Source organism: Exophiala dermatitidis (genome assembly GCF_000230625.1).
Source record: "Exophiala dermatitidis NIH/UT8656 unplaced genomic scaffold supercont1.2, whole genome shotgun sequence".
NCBI lineage: Eukaryota > Fungi > Ascomycota > Eurotiomycetes > Chaetothyriales > Herpotrichiellaceae > Exophiala > Exophiala dermatitidis.
The window spans coordinates 3,243,809-3,263,188 of record NW_008751647.1 but is presented as its reverse complement, the minus strand read 5'-3'; the positions used below and the strand labels follow the sequence as shown (position 1 = coordinate 3,263,188).

Here is a 19,380-nt window from a genome sequence, read left to right as displayed (position 1 = left end):
GTGGTATAGTGCTTGACTTCAACACTAGAGACAGCCTAATTACATTCACGGTTAGCGCAGTTACGGCTTAACAGCCATCGCCGGTAGGCTGCGACCAAGGGAGAAATCCCCCGCCCAGAAAGACAGCACTGGCACTGCAATACGACGACAGCGATTAAACTGGAGAAACAAGCAAGCCACTGACTGAAGCCACTTGCACCGACTGCACTGCCAGTGACTTACTTGACTGACTGACGAGCCTCCACCAGCTGCAACACCAACTCTTCGACACAACAACTCATTCATTGTATTCAACTCATCCATCCACTGCACGACGGAGCCAGTCCGTCCTCGACCCGCGCTGACCACCCTTTGGCTTGCTCCTTGCCTTGCTTGTTTGCACTCTCACTTCTTCAATGGACGCGCTCTTGCCTGCATCATTCGACCCCGAAGCAAAGTGCCAGAACCGTCTCTAATTCAAGGCTACCTCACTACCGGCCGCCCCCTTCAACACGCACGATCCTGTAACGCGAAGTTGTAAGTCCCAACTTAACTTGGACTCCTTGCGCCATGGCTAACCTTAATTCCACAGTCCGTTGTGTTGCCGTCCAACTGCGCTGTCCTGCCCCGTCCTGGACGATGAGGAATTGACGAACCTACAAACCTACGCTACGATTGTATCCTACACCACGAACCCCGTCAAAGCACAAACAAAGCGGTCCATCCTCGGCGTCGAACCTAGTGATTTACTCTCACATCAACACCTTTACATTCACTCCTACCAACACAACGCCGAGCACCTGTCTCGGCAAGCCGCCTGTTCCTGGGGGAGATAAGGTGAAAGTGGTTCTGACAAGATGAAAGGCTTCAGGCAAAGAGTGGTAAGTGAAACTGCGTTCAGCTTTGATGTCTTGTTGTCCCACATGGCGATCTTTCACCCACTGAGTTAGGGCCTGACTATTGACTGATTTCCAGCACGAGCAGTTGTCGAGAGCGAAGGATTCAAATAAATCTTCGAAAAAGAAGGACTCGAGTTCGGCTACAGCATCCCCGCTCTCGACTTCATCGACCGTTGCCGGTGGTGATTCAAAGTCGCCGAACAGCTCTAACGCTGCCACCCCGAGTTCCTCGACTACGAACGTGACTGACGTACGGGCCAAAAATGCCAACAACGAGGGTGCCACGGGCGGACATGCGAACACTCTTCAGCCTGGAGCGCATACAGTAGGGTCAAGCCCTGGGAGCCAACATTACATACAACAAAGCTCTGCCCATGGAGCTGGTGGGCCCGCAACTCCCGGCAGACAAGGCGGACATCTTGCCCCGAGTGTCATCATAAGCCCAAGTGCTCCTCACATACCGCAACCAGGCGCGACCGAGACCATGCCGGGCGACCTCGCGCCGCCGAAAGCAGGCCAAAAGTCTCTACTTTTCGACCGCCTCCAATCGACACCTAAAGATGTGGCCGAGGGAATCCGGACACCGAAGAGACAGCACTCATCTCGGTTTGACGTTTCAGATCAGCGCTCTCGGGAGTTGGAAAAGTTACCCGGCTTCCACGAAGTGCCTCCGAATCGAAGACAAGAGTTGTTCATGCAGAAAATTGATCAGTGCAATATCATCTTCGATTTCAATGACCAGACGGCGGACATGAAGTCCAAAGAAATCAAGCGACTAGCTCTGCACGAGTTGCTGGATTATGTCGCCAACAACCGATCGGTCATCACGGAACCAATGTACCCAAAGGTTGTGGAGATGTTCAGCAAGAATTTGTTCCGACCGGTTCCGCCTCCTGTCAACCCTCAAGGTGAGGCCTTTGATCCGGAAGAGGACGAGCCAGTGCTCGAAGTTGCCTGGCCTCATATCCAGGTTGTCTACGAGTTTTTTCTGCGCTTCATCGAAAGCCAAGATTTCAATACCAACATCGCCAAGCAATACATTGATCACCACTTTGTCCTTCAGTTGCTCGAACTTTTCGACTCTGAAGACCCTCGAGAACGGGATTTCCTGAAGACCACTCTTCACCGTATCTACGGCAAATTTCTGAACCTCCGCTCATACATCCGGAGATCCATTAACAATGTCTTCTTCCAGTTCACCTACGAGACGGAGAGATTCAATGGGATTGCGGAACTCCTGGAGATCCTGGGGTCCATCATTAATGGCTTTGCACTCCCACTGAAGGAAGAACACAAATTGTTCTTGACCAGAGTCCTTCTTCCACTGCATAAAGTCAAGAGTCTCAGCATGTACCACCCACAGCTGGCTTACTGTATCGTTCAATTTCTGGAGAAGGACTCGGCATTGACGGAAGAGGTACGAAGAGTCATTGCCCACTGTCCTTTATGTTTGCTAACCACTGTGCAGGTCGTTCTCGGTCTCCTCCGTTATTGGCCGAAGGTCAACAGCACGAAGGAGGTGATGTTTCTCAATGAAGTCGAGGATATCTTCGAAGTCATGGACCCACAAGAGTTTGCCAAAGTTCAAGAGCCTCTCTTCAACCAGTTGGCAAAGTCTGTCGCTAGCCCCCACTTTCAGGTGTGTACTCCTCCCCAACATTGGTCCTTTGAGTATCTTGCTTATCGCATGGCAGGTTGCCGAACGTGCTCTCTATTTCTGGAACAACGAGTATTTCTGCAATCTCGTTAGTGACAATGTTGAGACCATCCTCCCGATCATGTTTGCTCCGCTGTACGAAAATTCCAAGGGCCACTGGAACCGGTAGGTGCAACATTCATGACAAAAGGCTATCGGAGAAGCTGACATGGCAAAGAACAATCCACGGCATGGTTTACAATGCAATGAAACTCTTCATGGAGATCAATCCGCAGCTCTTTGACGAGTGTTCCCATGAATACAATGAGCTTCAAAATACTGCAGCACAGCGCGAGAAAGAACGCGAAGCGAAGTGGGCAAAGCTCACCGAGCAAGCCAACAAAAACAGAGAAAAACTCGCAAAACCACCGTCGACTCCCACAATCAAGGAAATTCCGGAGACAGATGCCACGCAAGACAATCAAGAGAGACTGGATGCTCTGAAACTGCATGATGAGTCGACGTCTTCCAAGCCGTCTACAGTAAGTGTTACCTCCCGTTAGGAGGCACGTGCGCGGTGGCTTTCTTCGTCATATCTTATCTTTTCATTCGCTAAATTACTCTCGTATCTCTATAGTGACCTTGATGACTCTTTCTAACATCCCGTGCGATACTTCAGAGGCGACGAGCAGATTCACATGGCCACACACGAGTTCGTCGGTCTAATAGCGGCTCTGACGGGAAGTCCAGAAGGCATCGTGCTCAGTCCGGCTCGTCGGTTGATCTACATCGGAAGACCCCACATGTGCACCGGCGTGGCAGTGGAACCTCACAGCATTGAGTCCGTGTATCTGCTGTACAATAAGCTCTCGTGGGTTCCAGTGCACTCGGCCGGGGATGAATATGGCCCTCTGAGCGACCTTCGACTTTGTGTGATTTTTGTGTATTCCGTACTGGCAGGCCTCTAGCGTCGCTTTCGCCAACGTCGGCATTTGGGTGGGCAATGTTGGCTTCTAGGGTAGCGGTAGGAATGGGGTTACGGGGCCTCAGATTGTGGCCTCCCGCATGATGATACGTGCAATGTGGCTAAACAGGATTTGGAGGCATCAGGAGAGGTGCGTTGCGCATGGAGCTAATGGAATTTGTTGGTGTGACGATGAGAAAGAATACATATTTCGTGGAGGGGCCTGTTCTATGTTGAAGGTAGAGCCTGGCAATGCCAGACTCGCATTGTCGGCAGCGAATCTCAAACTTTGTCCCCTGCTTTCACTGCGTCCCAGTGCAACGGAACCTCATCTTGCTCGCCGTGGCTCTGGGGTGATCACATCCGACTCTGGTCTCTCCTAGAGAGCCGTCTCCTACTATTGGTAGACGACTGAATGACTAAGCATGGCGCTAGCCGTGATGCACGTGATTGCACGATACTTGATATGGTTAGACTCTCTCCGCTAGCGGGCTCGCAGTTGCGTCGCGACCGCCCGCGATTTTGATGCGTCTCTCCCTCCTCTCGTCTCCAACTGTAAAAGTCCCCCATCTTTGTGTAGTAGACCCAGTGCCAGTGCCGGTCGCCGGACTCTCTCAACAAGGCACTTCGAGGCTACGGGGCACTTCACTATCTCATTCCTTTCTATTATTCTTTGATCAGATACTCGAGGATTCCTTCGGTGACCTCTGTTTAATCGAGCGCACTCGGAGCGTCACACCGTCTGCTTCTCATTCAATCCTGCGACACCGTTATCTGCGATTCTTTAGGTACTTAATGGACCAGTCCACTTTCAAGGCCTCATGAAGTTGCTCGGCTGTTTTGCCGCACTAATTACTTGCTCGCGGTCAACACTCTCTGCCTGTCGAGGCAGGTGGGCGTCGACCGGTGATGTCCTCGACCATGGACGCCTCTCAGAAGATCGACCTCTATGCCGCGAGGCTCAGTGACCCCAAGATCGGTACGGGATATCGGGTGTATTTGTACACGGTCACTTTTAACTGACATATACCTGCATTAGACACACGGACGAAGTCAAACATAGCCACAGAACTTCGCGACTCGACCGAAAACCTCTGCTCGGTGTCGGCAACCTACACCAAGTTTCTCACAAAACTATGGCCAGTGTTCAAGAAGATTCTTGAAGGGAAGCCCGATTTCAATCCTGCCTCATTCGAACATGTCCTGCGAAATCAAATATTGGAGATCCTTCACAGATTACAACATGGATCCGCTGAGTTCGAGCCCTATGCGCTGGACATTGTTGAGACGCTCATGGAGCTGGTCCGGGTGGAGAACGAGGACAACGCTGTTCTCTGCTTGAAGACAATCATGGATATCGAGCGACACCAGCCGACCGCAACGGCTTCGAAAGTCCAACCTTTCCTTGACCTCATCCAGGAGATGTTTGAGTTGATGGAACAGGTCGTTCGCGAAACCTTTGACTCGCCTGTATCTCATCATCAAGCGACGTCGTCCACGCCACATGCCGCAAGCCAAACTTTCCAGTCTCCCCGGCCGGGCTCTCCTGCTACAACGGTTTCCGATCCCGGAACTGAGAAGAGAGAGCACACACCGCTGGCCAAAGGCATGCATTCTTTCAAGGTTCTCTCGGAATGCCCCATAATCGTCGTTTCCATCTTTCAAGCACATCGTAACACGGTGTCTGCGAACGTCAAAAAATTCGTGCCGTCGATCAAAGGGATACTGCTTTTACAGGCGAAAGCGCAAGAAAAGGCGCATGCTGAGGCTGCAGCGAACAAAACCGTTTTTACTGGTGTCAGCAAAGAAATCAAGAACCGAGCCGCGTTTGGGGACTTTATTACTGCGCAGGTCAAAACCATGAGCTTCTTAGCCTACCTCCTACGAGTCTATGCCAACCAGTTGACGGACTTTTTGCCAACATTGCCGACCGTGGTCGTCCGACTGCTGAAAGATTGTCCACGAGAGAAGTCCGGTGCTCGCAAGGAGCTGCTTGTTGCAATTCGCCACATCATCAATTTCAACTATCGCAAGATCTTTTTGAACAAGATCGATGAGCTGCTGGATGAACGCATCCTGATCGGAGATGGGTTGACAGTGTATGAGACCATGCGGCCGCTCGCTTACAGTATGCTTGCCGATTTGATCCACCATGTTCGCGATTCACTGGATCGCAATCAGATCCGCCGGACGATCGAGGTCTACACGAAGAATCTCCATGACAACTTCCCTGGAACCAGTTTCCAGACCATGAGTGCCAAATTGCTGCTGAACATGGCCGAAAGCATCACTAAGCTCGAAAACAAAGAAGAGGCGAGGTATTTCTTGATCATGATACTCGATGCGATAGGCGACAAGTTTGCGGCCATGAACTACCAATACAACAATGCGGTCAAGCTCAGCAAGCAGTATGCAGATAAGACCAAGGAGAACACGACCGAGTCGTACATGGACGACAAAGAGCAAATACCGGATTGGGATGAAGTGGACATATTCAACGCAACACCGATCAAGACATCTAATCCACGTGAACGAGGAGCAGATCCAGTGGGCGACAACAAGTTCTTGTTCAAGAACCTCGTTAATGGCCTCAAGAACATGTTCTACCAACTGAAGACATGTAATCCCCCGGGTTTGGCCCTTGACCAAGCTAGCGCGCCGATGAACTGGTCTGAAGTTTCCTTTGGCTACAATGCCGAAGAGACTCGTGTCATAACCAAGCTTTTCCATGAGGGTGCTCGCGTCTTCCGGTATTACAGTGCCGAAACCCCTGTGCCCGATCTCCAATACTCTTCTCCCGTGGAATTCATGGCAAGCCACTCAATGGCGCAGATGACGCGAGACGAGAAGGAGCTCCTAGAAAGCTTTGGGACTGTCTTCCACTACATCGATCCTGCTACGTTCCACGAAGTTTTCCAGGCCGAGATACCTTATCTGCACGAACTCATGTTTGAACACACGGCACTTCTCCATCTTCCTCAATTCTTTCTGGCGAGCGAAGCAACATCGCCTGCATTTGCAGGAATGGTCCTCCAATACCTCATGAACAAGCTACCAGAAGTCGGGTCATCGGACATCGTCCGCTCATCAATCCTCTTGAGGATGTTCAAGCTCTCCTTCATGGCCGTTACCCTCTTCTCCGCCCATAATGAACAAGTCCTGCTTCCGCATATCACAAAGATCATCACGCAATGTGTCCAACTGTCTGTCACCGCGGAGAAACCGATACATTACTTCATTCTGCTTCGGTCTCTATTTCGAAGTATCGGTGGCGGACGCTTTGAGCTTCTCTACAAGGAAATTCTACCCCTACTGGAGATGCTGCTCGAAACTTTCAACCATTTGCTGCAGGGGGCGCGAGATCCGCACGACCGCGATTTGTATGTGGAGCTGACTTTGACCGTTCCCGCTAGGCTGAGCCACCTCTTGCCACATCTGAACCATCTCATGCGTCCGTTAGTGGTTGCCTTGAGGGCAGGCCCAGACCTCGTTGGTCAAGGTTTGAGGACCTTGGAGCTCTGTGTGGACAATCTGACGGCGGACTACCTGGACCCTATTATGGCGCCGATCATGGATGACCTGATGACTGCTCTATTCGAGCACCTCAAACCACAGCCGTATCAACATTTTCATTCGCATACCACCATGAGGATCCTGGGCAAGCTTGGTGGACGCAACCGCAAATATCTGAACCATCCACACCAATTGACATATCGTCGTCATACCGACGACGAGCCCAGCTTCGATATCCGCCTCGTTGACACCATCCGCGATCGAGCTTTCCCTCTTGACACAGGGGTTGACTTGGCCATTCGCAAACTGGGTGAAACTACGAAGAACCCGAAATGCAAGGCCCTGGATGCATATTACAAACAGCAGTCGTTCAAACTCATTACGACCCAAGTGAAACTGCTTATTGGTTATGATCACATACCGGATGATCTGTCTGCGCTCCTTCGACTTCAGGCGAATGACCTTCTTGCTCGGCGATTCACGACTTATGCAGACATGCTCGCCGACAATGAATTGAGCAAATCAGTACTGAAGCGGAGAGAGCAAGAAGAGACCCTGAAGAAGTTGCTAAAGGCGTGCTTTACGGCAACAACTGTGCAGGATCTAAAACCTCAAGCCGAGGCGTTCATCCAGAACATTGCTCGTCATTTCACCATCGTTGAGCTCGGGCAGGCTTTGTGTGACGCCGGCCGAAGAACGAAGGAGTTTGATGTCAACCTCGGTGAGGGCGCTGTTCACCTGAGCACTAAGGTCCTTGCCGACGTGATTTGCTATTGCCTGGCTTCGGATAATATCGTCATTCGAGAAGCGGCAGAAGCTGCAATCGTTGCAACTGTCGATGCTGCTCGTACCATCTTCGGCGGCGAGGAAAAGGCCGCTCGACTTCCCTTTTTCTCTCATCTCATTCAGACGTTTTGCCACAGATGTCGCGAGGTCGAGTGGTTTACCAAAGCTGGCGCCACTCTGGGCATACAGATTGTGATTACGAAGCTTGACTTAGGAATTGCTTTTCTCAGCAGTAAACAGCTCGAAATCATTAAGGCTTTGCTGTTCGTCATCAAGGACACGCCACAGGAGGTTCCAGCAAGCACACGCATTACTGCGCAAGACACGCTCGAGTTCATTCTTCGTAAAGTCTGCGTGGGGCAGACCCGAGAAATGCTTGCCAATGACAAAAGCACCATCCACGCCCTTTCAATCACATTCTGTGTCGAGCTTTGTCACATGAACAAGCATACACGCGATACGGCGCAACGTGCATTCTCGGTCATGGCGGAAGTGGTAGGTGTCGAGGTGCACGAATTGATCGCTCCGGTCAAGGAACGGCTTCTTCAGCCCATCTTCAACAAGCCGTTGAGGGCCCTGCCGTTTCTCTCACAGACCGGTTTCATTGATGCAATCACATATTGCTTGAGCCTGGGACACGACCTCGTCCCGTTGAATGACCAATTGAACAGGTTGATGATGGAATCCCTTGCCCTTGCGGATGCCGATGCCGAGATTCTGCATCCGAGACCTGACGAGTACAACAATGCACAGCTTATTGTCAATCTCCGGGTCTCGTGCCTTCGGCTACTTTCGCTCGCCATGAGCCTACCAGACTTTGCCACAGGACCTCAGAATACGAGCCGTGCGCGCATCATCACTGTTTTCTTCAAGTTACTCTATTCAAAGTCGCCTGAAATCATCGAAGCTGCCAATGCAGGTTTGAAGGAGGTTCTAGTCCAAACCACAAAACTGCCCAAGGATTTGCTCCAAAACGGTCTTAGGCCGATTCTGATGAACCTTCAAGACTCAAAGAGACTCACTGTCGCCGGTCTGGAAGGTCTTGCAAGGTTGTTGACGCTGCTTACCAACTACTTCAAGGTGGAGATCGGAGGTCGGTTGCTTGAACATATGAGGGCAATCGCCGACGACCAGCTGCTTCAGAGAGTCTCTTTCACTCTCATCGAGCAGAATCCCCAGATGAAGATCGTTACGGCTATCGTTAATATCTTCCATCTCCTTCCCCCAGCAGCCACCAGCTTTATGCCCGATCTCATCAACAACGTCCTGGACCTGGAGACAAAGCTGCGCCGTACCGTGGCAAGCCCTTTCCGTCATCCCTTGATACTATACCTCGACAAATACCCTCAGGAGACATGTTCCTTTTTCCAGTCACGGCTTCAAGACGAGAAGTACGGCCGATTTTTTGGGCAACTTCTGGCCTCCCCTTCTAGTCCGAGTTTACGCGACGCCGTGATGAAGAATACTGAAGCCCTGGTCAAGGCTGCGTTTGAGGTTGAGAAAGGCCCAGAACGACAAACTGCGGCGATCAATGGTATTTATGTTGTACACTCCGTTTGCCAATTTGATGCGGCCAAGGATTGGCTGCGTGGACAAGAGCAGCTTCGAGTGAAGGTTTTGGGAGCTGGCAGAGAACTGGAGCAACAGCTTCGGGGAGACTTATTACAGCCTTCGCAGAGACTCCGTGCCGAACAAGCTGGGGATCATTTGATGGATATTTTGACCCATTATCTTGCCTCTGCTCTCGAGGACCTCGACTTCATGATGGAGGTCTTTTCTTCGTCAGCCCAAGGGCAGATCAAGACTCCTTTGAAATTGACCAAGTTCTTATTCGACTCCATCATCACCGACAAATCGACAACTCGCCGATTTAATATCGTGGAAAAGTGTCTCGAAATATACTCCCATAAGACAGAACCGCACAAGGTCAAAACCTTTCTCTTGCACGACGTTGTCAACCCAATCATGGCCAGGGACGTCCAAAACACGCGGCGTGGCGATAACGAGGCTGCTCCTCTGGCCGACCACAAGCTGTTCAATCTCTTCTTGGAGCGGCTCTGGAAACCAGCAGCACCCGATGCCAGTGAAGATTTGTCACAGCCTGGAATCGACCATTCGCGTATGGAGGCACTGCAGCTTTCGGCCTTTGTGCTCAAATACCACAAAGATGCTGTCTCGGAAGATCGCAAAGAAATCATCAAGTACTCGTGGGGTCACATCAGATTGGAAGACGTGATCACTAAATATGCCGCGTATGTCCTGATCTGCTATTTCATCCGGTCCTACGACACACCGCCCAAAATCGCCGTCCAGATTTATAACCAACTTCTGAAGGCGCATCAAAATGAGGGCAAGGCTCTGGTCACGCAGGCACTGGAAGTTCTGGCTCCCGTTCTCCCGGCCCGAATGGGTGGCACGTCCAATGCTCCAGGTGATAAGAGATCCTCTTCGCATTGGGCTCGCCTTCCCCGAAAGATACTCAACGAAGAGACAGGCAACTTACAGCAAGTTCAAAGCATCTTCAATTTTATCGTGCGTCAACCTGATCTCTTCTACGACTCCCGAGAGTTTTTCGTTTCTACGATCATTCAGATGCTTCATAAAATCGCCCCGCCGCCGAACACCTCCAATGAAAACAAGAAGCTTGCTCTAGCTCTGATCTCGCTTCTGCTACACTGGGAGACTCGCCGGGTTTCCGCGGGATCATCGCCTCATCTCGGCACGGAACCAAGTCCCTCCTTGAAACGGGACTCGTCAGGTACTCAACTACTGCAGCCACCTCCCCCAAAAGAGAGAGCTGAGTACCAGATTCCGTTGGAACTCCGAACGTTGGTTGTGAAATACATGATCACTTTCATCACGACCTTGCCCGAGCGGTTCCCTGTCCCCGCAGCGGAGCTGAAGGCCAAAACGATGCAGAAAGCCCAGCAACAGGCTCTTTCTAACGACCTTGTTAAGAAAGCTGTACAGCTTCTTCGTGATCTGTTGGCTCCGAATCTGTGGGCCGATGTGGACGTTGGGCTCTACGAGAAGCTCCTTGACCCAATCCTGAGTGGCGAAAAGGCCGACAAGGCCGATGAGAAACAGCTGACATGTATGATCAATGCACTACAGGTCATGCGCATCTTGTTGAGCACAAAATCCGATGACTGGATCATCAACCACATGGAGAAGATTCAGAAATTGCTGGACAAGCCGCTCAAGATGGAGGAACCGGAAATCCAAGATTGCCTGCACACGGTCAGTGACGACAGCACGTCTTTACCACTCGTTCGCCGGGTTCTTGAGGCGATCCCGAAGCAGAGAGCTGAAGACGAGGATGGCATGGAACTTGATGTTGCCCCTTCAGACTTTCCCACCAGATATTCCAAAGTGTTGGTCGGAGAAGCGCTCTCATCTGGTAACTACATATCTGGCATCAACAACCTTTGGACGCTGTCGTTGGTGCGGCCCGCTGACGTCGATGATCACGTCAATGGTGCAATGAAGGCTTTACAGCAGAAGCTGGCAAAGGAGCATATCAATGCATATGTGATACCTCCTGGGCCGCCCCCGCAAGGTTGGCGTCTGGGTGAACCATTGATGGACCCCTATGAGTTTGCTCTCGGGGTTGACCTGATCAAGAAGACGATTGACATCCTATCTTCGCGTATGGCGGAACTCAACGAACAGAGACGGCCTTTCCTGAGCGTCCTTGCTTCACTCGTGGAAAAATCGTTCAATGTCGAATTATGCAGCAAAGTGCTGGACATGGTTGAAAAATGGGTGTTCAACTCTAACGAACCATGGCCGACCCTTAAGGAGAAAACTGCCGTTCTACACAAGATGCTCGTCTTTGAGAAATGGCCGACCCAAACCCTCCTGGAGCGTTTCCTCGAGTTGGTCATTAAGATTTACGAGGACCCGACCGTGACACGGACTGAGTTGACTGTGCGCTTGGAGCACGCTTTCCTGATTGGGACTCGTGCCAAAGACGTCGAGATGCGGAACAGATTCATGAACATCTTCAATCGAGCTCTCTCCAAGACCGCCAGTTACCGGCTCAACTATGTGTTGACCTTGCAGAACTGGGACACCTTGGCGGATTCGTTCTGGTTGAAGCAAGCGTCGCACCTTATCATGGGGTCGGTGGAAATGTCCATGCCAGCCCGTCTCCATCCTGAAGACGTTCGTGTGTGTCCATTGTCCCAGCTCTTCGGCACAAATCTTGTCAGCCCGGAGCAACGCAAGGATGACTTGCTGATTGAGGACAATCTCGAGGCTCTCGTGGCCGCGCAGCGGCGCTTCAATCAAGAGATTCACGAAGTCAAGGTTCGAGACCTCCTGGACCCTATTACCCAACTGCAGCATACGGACGACAATCTGGCGTACGACGTTTGGGTGAAACTTTTCCCTCTCTGCTGGTCTGCACTAAACAAAGACGAACGGCTCGATCTCGAGAAAGGAATGGTCACTTTGTTGACTCGTGAGTATCACCAGAGACAGCTGAACTTGCGGCCCAACGTCGTGCAAGCATTACTCGAAGGGGCCGTTCGTGCACGACCGAGATTCAAGGTACCCCCCCACGTCATGAAGTTTCTCAGCAGGACATACGACGCGTGGTACACTGCCCTTGTTTACTTAGAGGAGGCCGCTGTGGACCCTCTAATTGATACGGCTCAAGTCCGGGAGAGCAACCTTGACGCTTTGGTGGAAGTTTACGCTGGTCTCCAAGAAGACGACTTGTTCTATGGCACCTGGCGAAGACGATGCAAGTTCATGGAGACCAACGCCGCTTTATCATACGAACAGCATGGTATGTGGGACAAAGCGCAACAACTCTGGGAGTCGGCACAAGTCAAGGCTAGGACCGGTGTAGTACCCTTTTCTCAGGGAGAATACTACCTGTGGGAAGATCACTGGATGATCTGCGCCCAAAAGCTTCAACAGTGGGATATACTGGGTGAATTCGCTAAGCACGAGAACTTCAGTGACCTACTCTTGGAATCCGCCTGGCGCAACTACGAAGCGTGGTCAGGAGATGAAAATCGAAACCAGCTGGACTCCATGATTAAGTCAGTCTCCGATGCGCCAACACCTAGACGGACTTTCTTCCAGGCCTTCATGGCCCTGCTGCGCTACAACTCTAAGCAGGTATCCCGCGCAGAATTCCAGCATGTTTGCGACGAGGCCATCCAGTTGTCCATTCGAAAGTGGCATCAACTTCCGAAGCGGATCACCAATGCTCATATCCCTATCCTGCAGAACTTTCAGCAATTGGTGGAGCTCCATGACGCGAGTGTGATTTGTGACAGCCTCATGGGCACGAACGAGCGAAATCTAGACAGCAAGTCACAAGAAGTCAAGCTGCTGCTCCAAGCATGGCGAGATCGCCTGCCCAACATTTGGGACGACATCAACGCCTGGCAAGACCTGGTCACCTGGCGCCAGCACGTCTTCCAACTGGTCAATTCGACATATCTACCACTCATTCCCCAAGGCGGAAACAATGTCGGCAGCAACTCGTACGCTTTCCGAGGATATCACGAGACGGCATGGATTATCAACAAATTTGCGCATGTTGCCCGTAAGCACCAAATGCCGGAAGTATGCATCAGCCAGCTTGGGAAGATCTATACTCTGCCCAATATTGAGATCCAAGAAGCTTTCCTCAAACTGAGAGAGCAAGCTAAATGTCACTACCAGAACAAGGCGGAGCTGAATAATGGCTTGGACGTTATCAATAACACCAATCTGAATTACTTTGGAGCACAACAGAAGGCCGAGTTCTATACCCTGAAGGGCATGTTCTTGGCCAAGCTTCAGCACGTGGAAGAAGCAAATGAAGCTTTCGGAGTTGCACTTTATTATGATCTTCGCTTGCCAAAAGCCTGGGCAGAATGGGGTCAATATTCAGACCGGAAGTTTAAGGAGAATCCGAACAATATCGAGTCTGCCAGCAATGCAGTGAGCTGCTATTTGGAGGCTGCGGGGCTTTATAAGAGCGCCAAGTCCAGAAAGATGCTCAGTCGTGTGCTCTGGCTGCTCAGCTTGGACGACGATGAAGGTCACATTGCGAAAGCGTTCGAGGATTTCAAGGGCGAGACCCCAGTCTGGTATTGGACCACATTCATTCCACAACTCCTCGGCAGTTTGGAGCACAAAGAAGCGCGTCTGACCAGAACAGTTCTAGTCAAGATCGCCAAGGCTTTCCCTCAGGCGCTCTTCTACCATCTGCGGGCCACGAGAGAGGAGTTCCTGACCAAGAAGAAACAGTTGGAATCGCAGAGACGTCAAGTCAAAGTCCAGCAAGAAAAGGCTGAGGCCAACTCGCGACCTGGCACGGCCAACGGCGCCTCATCTCCCAAGCCAAAACAAGAACCCAATGGGGACGCCCAAACTAGTGGCACCGAAGTGGCACCGAAGGAAGAACCGAAAAAGCCATGGGATTATACCGATGAGATCATGTCTGGACTTAAGACGGCCTTCCCATTGCTCGCTCTATCCATGGAGACTATGACTGATCAGCTTTCCAAGCACTTCAAATGCCCGCCTGATGAAGATGCTCATCGACTCATTGTGGCATTGTTGAATGATGGCTTAGCTTATATCAGTAGAGCTCCGTTGACTTACGCGGAAGGTGCCAAACTGCCTCCCTCCACTGAAGCCAACATTGCCAGGTTTGTGACATCGGTACTTCCGGCGCACATTCGGAAGTCTTTTGAGGCCGACTTTGTTCAAACCAGACCGACGATGTTTGAGTACATCCACAAATTGAGGCGTTGGCGGGATAAGTTCGAACAAAAGCTCGATCATAGGCAACAGTGGGCGCCATTGGAGTCTTACAGTCACCACCTGAGCGAGTTCAAATTCCTCAAATTCGATGACTCGGTCGAGGTTCCTGGACAGTACCAGCAGCACAAAGATAAAAACACCGATTTTGTGCGCATCGAACGGTTCATGCCTACCGTGGAGCTTGTCCGAGGCAACAGTATCTGCCATCGCCGACTGACCATGCGTGGGCATGACGGGTCCTTACATCCGTTCGCTGTCCAACATCCCACCGGCGGCAAAGTACGACGGGAGGAGCGTATCGTCCAACTCTTCCGCATCTTCAATCAAACATTGGCCAAGCGGAAAGAGTCTCGACGACGAAATCTGTATTTCCACCTGCCCATCTTTGTGCCCATTGCCCCTTACATCCGACTGGTTCAAGACGACTCATCCTATGTCACCCTCCAAACGGTCTACGAGGATTATGTTCGGAAGACGCCTGGCATGTCACGCGACGATCCGATGCTCTTCATCCTGGAAAAGTCAAGGGCCATTGCCGAGCAACAGAAAACCCAGCCACGCACTCCTGATCAGCTCTCGGTCATGAAGACGGAGATTTTCAACACCATTCAAGAGAGATGGGTGCCCAATACCATTGCTCTGCAATATTTCCAGGCCACATACCCGAGTTTCGCAGACTTCTGGCTTTTCCGTCGACAGTTCGCTTACCAGTTTGCAGCAACCACATTCATGACCTACATCATGCATATGTCGGCGCGTTATCCGATGAAGTACTTCATCTCCCGAGCTACAGGAGATATTTGGGCGAGCGACCTCCTTCCTAACTTGAACTCGGCACGTGCATACTTTTTCAATCCAGAAGCCGTACCCTTCCGCCTGACTCCTAACATCCAAACCTTGATGGGACCATTGGCCGTCGAGGGTATTTTCACGGCGTCACTCATGGCCATCGCGAGATGTTTGGCCGAACAGGATCAAGGGTATGAGATGGAGCAGCAGCTTAGCATCTTCGTCCGTGATGAGATGTATAATTGGGCTACTAATCGGTCTCACTCCGCCAACAGCAACGAGCCGAAGATGGAAGGTCAGCATTTGCGGGAGCTGGTGGCTCAGAATGTGGATTTCATCGTTCGCCGGGCTTTGACACTCGCTAAGACGCAAGGCAGTGTAGGGACCGGTGCTGAAGGAGGCGTTAATGGCGTGCTGCCTGCGTGTCAGAACGTGGTCGACCTGGTCAGCCGAGCCACAGACCCGATGAAGTTGAGTGCCATGGATGGACTGTGGATGCCTTGGCTTTGATTTGCAATGAGGATTTTGTGCTAGGGGAATGGGATAACGGAGCGAGAGCGAAGGCGTTTATGGCGGCTATTGATGACGATGCGATTGATGGCTGTTTGGATGATGAATGACCATACGTGGTAGGCGGGAAAAGCGATCGGTCTTTGCAGAACTTCTCAACATCGGCGTTTATGGCGTTTTTATTGTTTGAAGGCACCGCCGGCACACATGTGGGAGTCCCTCAGGCGAGGCAAGGGTGGGCAAGGCGAGGGTGTCTTTGTCTGGCTTTTGCTCGAGGTGTACGAGTATCAGCAACTACTAGTAGTTAGATGGGTGGGATTTGCATTGCTATTGAGATACCTTACTGTAGGTATTGAGCGAAGCTGCTCACAGCATGTCTTTGTGATCATGTCCAGTCCAGCTCAGCTCCATTTTCTAGATAAGATTCCAACATTTATTTTTGTATAATGAAAAATATCATTTGCACATTTATATACAGAAAGAGTATCGCGAGTTAGAAATACTGTCGCGAGTGAGGATATATATGTACGAGAGTTGTCTCTCCTTTGTCTTGTGTCAGCGAGCCTTGCCACTACTCTTCCTTTCTTGCTTGCTCAGTCTTGTTCTCGTACCTGTGTGCACCATAATATCGTGCATATTGTGGGCATTGTCGACAACTACAACTATAGGTACATACTTGGATAGGTAGGGACCGGAGAAAGGATGAATGAGCCACTTGCAGTACAGGCCTGGGATTTGGGGAAAGGGGACAGAAAAGAAACGCTTGCAGATAGACCCAATACCGACAGGCAGACCAGAGTAGCACTACTACCTACCTACCTACCCAGTACTGGCCACCACAACTGTAAGTAAGTATGATATGATTCCGGCCTCAGCTCCAGCTGGGGGTGCATCTGTACTGTATGTAGTTCATCCAATGCCCCGGAACGCCATGGTGGGTTGTTGGAGGAGGGTTGATATTCCCAACATCCAACATTTGAACAATATACAGTATTACAGTAGATGCCTGCAACAGAACAGTCATCCATCACCATTGAGGACTGCATTGCATATCAAGAGCAAAGTGAAGTCAAGATACAGTTATTTGGACGTAATAACATACAGCTTTGAGAGTAAAGTACAAATCCTAAGCATCGAATGATTGATTCGTCTTTGTCACTCCTTGCGTCTGTTATCTGTGCTGTGCTGTCAACCATCATCATCTCATCTCATCTTACAGCTCGAAAGGCGGCGTCTAGAATGGCATCGGCATCTCCATCCATGCGTTGCTCGACGTGAGAATGATGATCATTATTCCTCGATGGGGGTTGATTCGGCAGGTTCGAACTAGAACCAGTCACTCCTGAAACGCCCGACGACGCTTCGTCGTTGACGACCGCTTCTCTCCCTCGTCGTCTGCTGGGCCGACTGCTACCAGTACCGGTGACTTTGGATTTGGCAGTAGTGGCAGGGTGGTCCCGTTGTTCTTCTTGTGAAGCTCCGGTCTCGGTGTCGGTCTCGTCCAGCAACAAGCCTTGGTCTTCCTCCAAGGCCCAAAACTCCATGGCGCGACTGAGCAGGGACCCGGCCACCCCGCCACCGCCAGCATCGCCGCCCAGGACGCGCACCGCCTCATGAAGAGCCATGACGGCGTCCCTGGTGCGACCGACCATGCTGAGCAGGACCAAACCCCGACTCGTATGGATACTGCCAATCAGATTCCTTTCATCGTAGCCACTGGCTGCACCGCTAGGGCTCAGACCGGTACTGCTTGGACCCCCAAGACTCAAGTTGGCAAAGGCCGGCACGGCGTGTCCTGGCTCGTAGGCAGATGCCGGGGCAGCGCCGCCGGTGGCTGTGCGCAGGCATTCGTCAAACTCGGCCAAAGCGTCATCTAATCTGCCGAGCCGTCGTAGAGCATGTGCCAGGTTTGCCCGCGTTGCCACCCAGGCAGTCATATTGAATCCCAATTCGGAAGCCAGTTCCAAAGATCGGTGGAAGAGTTTGGCGGCAGCGGCAAGGCTGGACTGGTGATACAGTATCACGCCAATTTCGTTGAGCACCAAGGGGTCACCTCCAAGATCGCCGGGCTGGTTGAAGATCTTTTCGGTCAACTCCTTTTCGGTCCCGCCATTCAGTCCGCCACCGCTTTTCTGAAATGCTGCTAGCCCGTACTCCCACGCAAGCTGCATGTTGTTCAGCGCAAGATGCTGCATCCCCAGAAAGAGTTGAGGCAGATGGCTCCCTTGGAACAACCTCGCCGCCGTCGAGTATGCCGCAATGGCTTGATCATGCTCACCTTCAGCAGCAAATGTATGGGCGAATCCGATCCATGCGGCCGCAGAATGCGGGTCCATCAAAGACGCCTTGGAGAAAAACCGTCGCGCCTCGGCTATTCGGAAGGTGGACAAGTAGTAGGTGCCGATTGCAAGATAAGTGTACGATTCGTGAGGCGCATGCTGGGATAAGGTATGTGACAGGTGAAACAGAGTGTTATGTGCGCCCGTTTCGTAGAGCACAGCAAGATGTAGAGGGTATAGTCTGGGAGTATGGCCAAGGGAAGCATTGGTGTTGCTGGAAGAGGCGTCGGTGGGATCGTTTGAACTCTCCCGTGAGTTCAGGATGCTGGTTGTGATGGCCAGTGCTTCGTGGAATCGACATTGCGTAAACAAAGTTTCGGCTCGTGTAAGCAGTAGATCGGCGTTGGAGGCCAGGTTGTAATGCGTTGATAGCGTCTCGGTGGCGTTGGCCAGTGTTGAAGGTGAAGAGTATTTGGACAACCGTGTAGTGTACAACAGTTTCGTAAAATGAGCAGCCTCTTGTGCCACAGATGGGTCGTCAACTCGGATCGAGTCGAAGTCTAGTTCTTCCAGAAAAGCCAGTTCTTCGGCTGGAGACATCAAGGAATTCTTCATGAGCTGGTCAAAGGCCTCAAAACATTGCACGTCTATCCGCACGGCGTCTTTATAGCAGTCTCTTGCCCGGTCAAATGCGTTTCGTTTGGTATAACAGAGTCCTCGTAAGTAACACATGCCAGCCTGGAATTTCAGTTCTTTCTCTGATTCTCGGTCGCGTTCCCGCTCCTCGCTCAACTCGATCCGGTCTCTTGGAGCCCGACCGCCTCTGTGGGTGGTACTCCTGTGGGCATGGCCATTGAGATGCGCCAGTTTCCTCCGTGCATTGTGCGATGTGGTGATCAAGTGGGTAGGGTTCTCTTCGCCCAGGATGACCAGGGCTTGCTCGTATCGGCCTTGCTTGATGTAGCAGTGGGCGGCCAGATACCGACAAGACAGACTGCGGCTGATCAGGTCTTTTCGGGAGAGTAGGCCAAGAGCACGCGTGAAATTGTTGTTTCCAAAGTGCACCTGGGCCAGCCAAAATGCGTCCGCATCACTGTCTTTCGGCGCAGGTGTTAGTGGTATCGTTCCACGAGCGGAGTACTATACTCACATACTGGTTAAAGCGAGGACTTTGTCTCCGATGTAGATGGCCGCGTCATGTTGACCTTTATTCAAGGCATCCTGTCTCCACGTCCGCAAGTATTTGTCCAT

The 19,380-nt window shown here is 51.5% G+C and overlaps 3 protein-coding genes across 3 annotated transcripts; 2 read left to right on the top strand and 1 right to left on the bottom strand.

Moving 5' to 3' along the window:
- Nucleotides 1-134: 134 nt before the first annotated feature.
- HMPREF1120_02640 (uncharacterized protein) lies at nt 135-3,777 on the top strand. Its single transcript, XM_009156685.1, has 7 exons — nt 135-516; nt 572-860; nt 955-2,295; nt 2,347-2,517; nt 2,573-2,700; nt 2,753-3,056; nt 3,152-3,777. The coding sequence occupies exons 2-7, from the start codon at nt 837-839 to the stop codon at nt 3,152-3,154; spliced, it is 1,971 nt and encodes a 656-aa protein (XP_009154933.1). The 5' UTR covers nt 135-516; nt 572-836; the 3' UTR covers nt 3,155-3,777.
- A 264-nt stretch (nt 3,778-4,041) lies between these two features.
- Nucleotides 4,042-16,331, top strand: HMPREF1120_02639 (transformation/transcription domain-associated protein). Its single transcript, XM_009156684.1, has 2 exons — nt 4,042-4,457; nt 4,518-16,331. The coding sequence occupies exons 1-2, from the start codon at nt 4,388-4,390 to the stop codon at nt 15,848-15,850; spliced, it is 11,403 nt and encodes a 3,800-aa protein (XP_009154932.1). The 5' UTR covers nt 4,042-4,387; the 3' UTR covers nt 15,851-16,331.
- A 727-nt stretch (nt 16,332-17,058) lies between these two features.
- Nucleotides 17,059-19,380, bottom strand: HMPREF1120_02638 (anaphase-promoting complex component APC6; the record flags this gene model as incomplete). The annotated part of the gene is made up of 2 exons (XM_009156683.1): nt 17,059-19,226; nt 19,284-19,380. 2 exons carry the CDS (start codon nt 19,378-19,380, stop codon nt 17,059-17,061), a joined length of 2,265 nt encoding a protein of 754 aa, XP_009154931.1.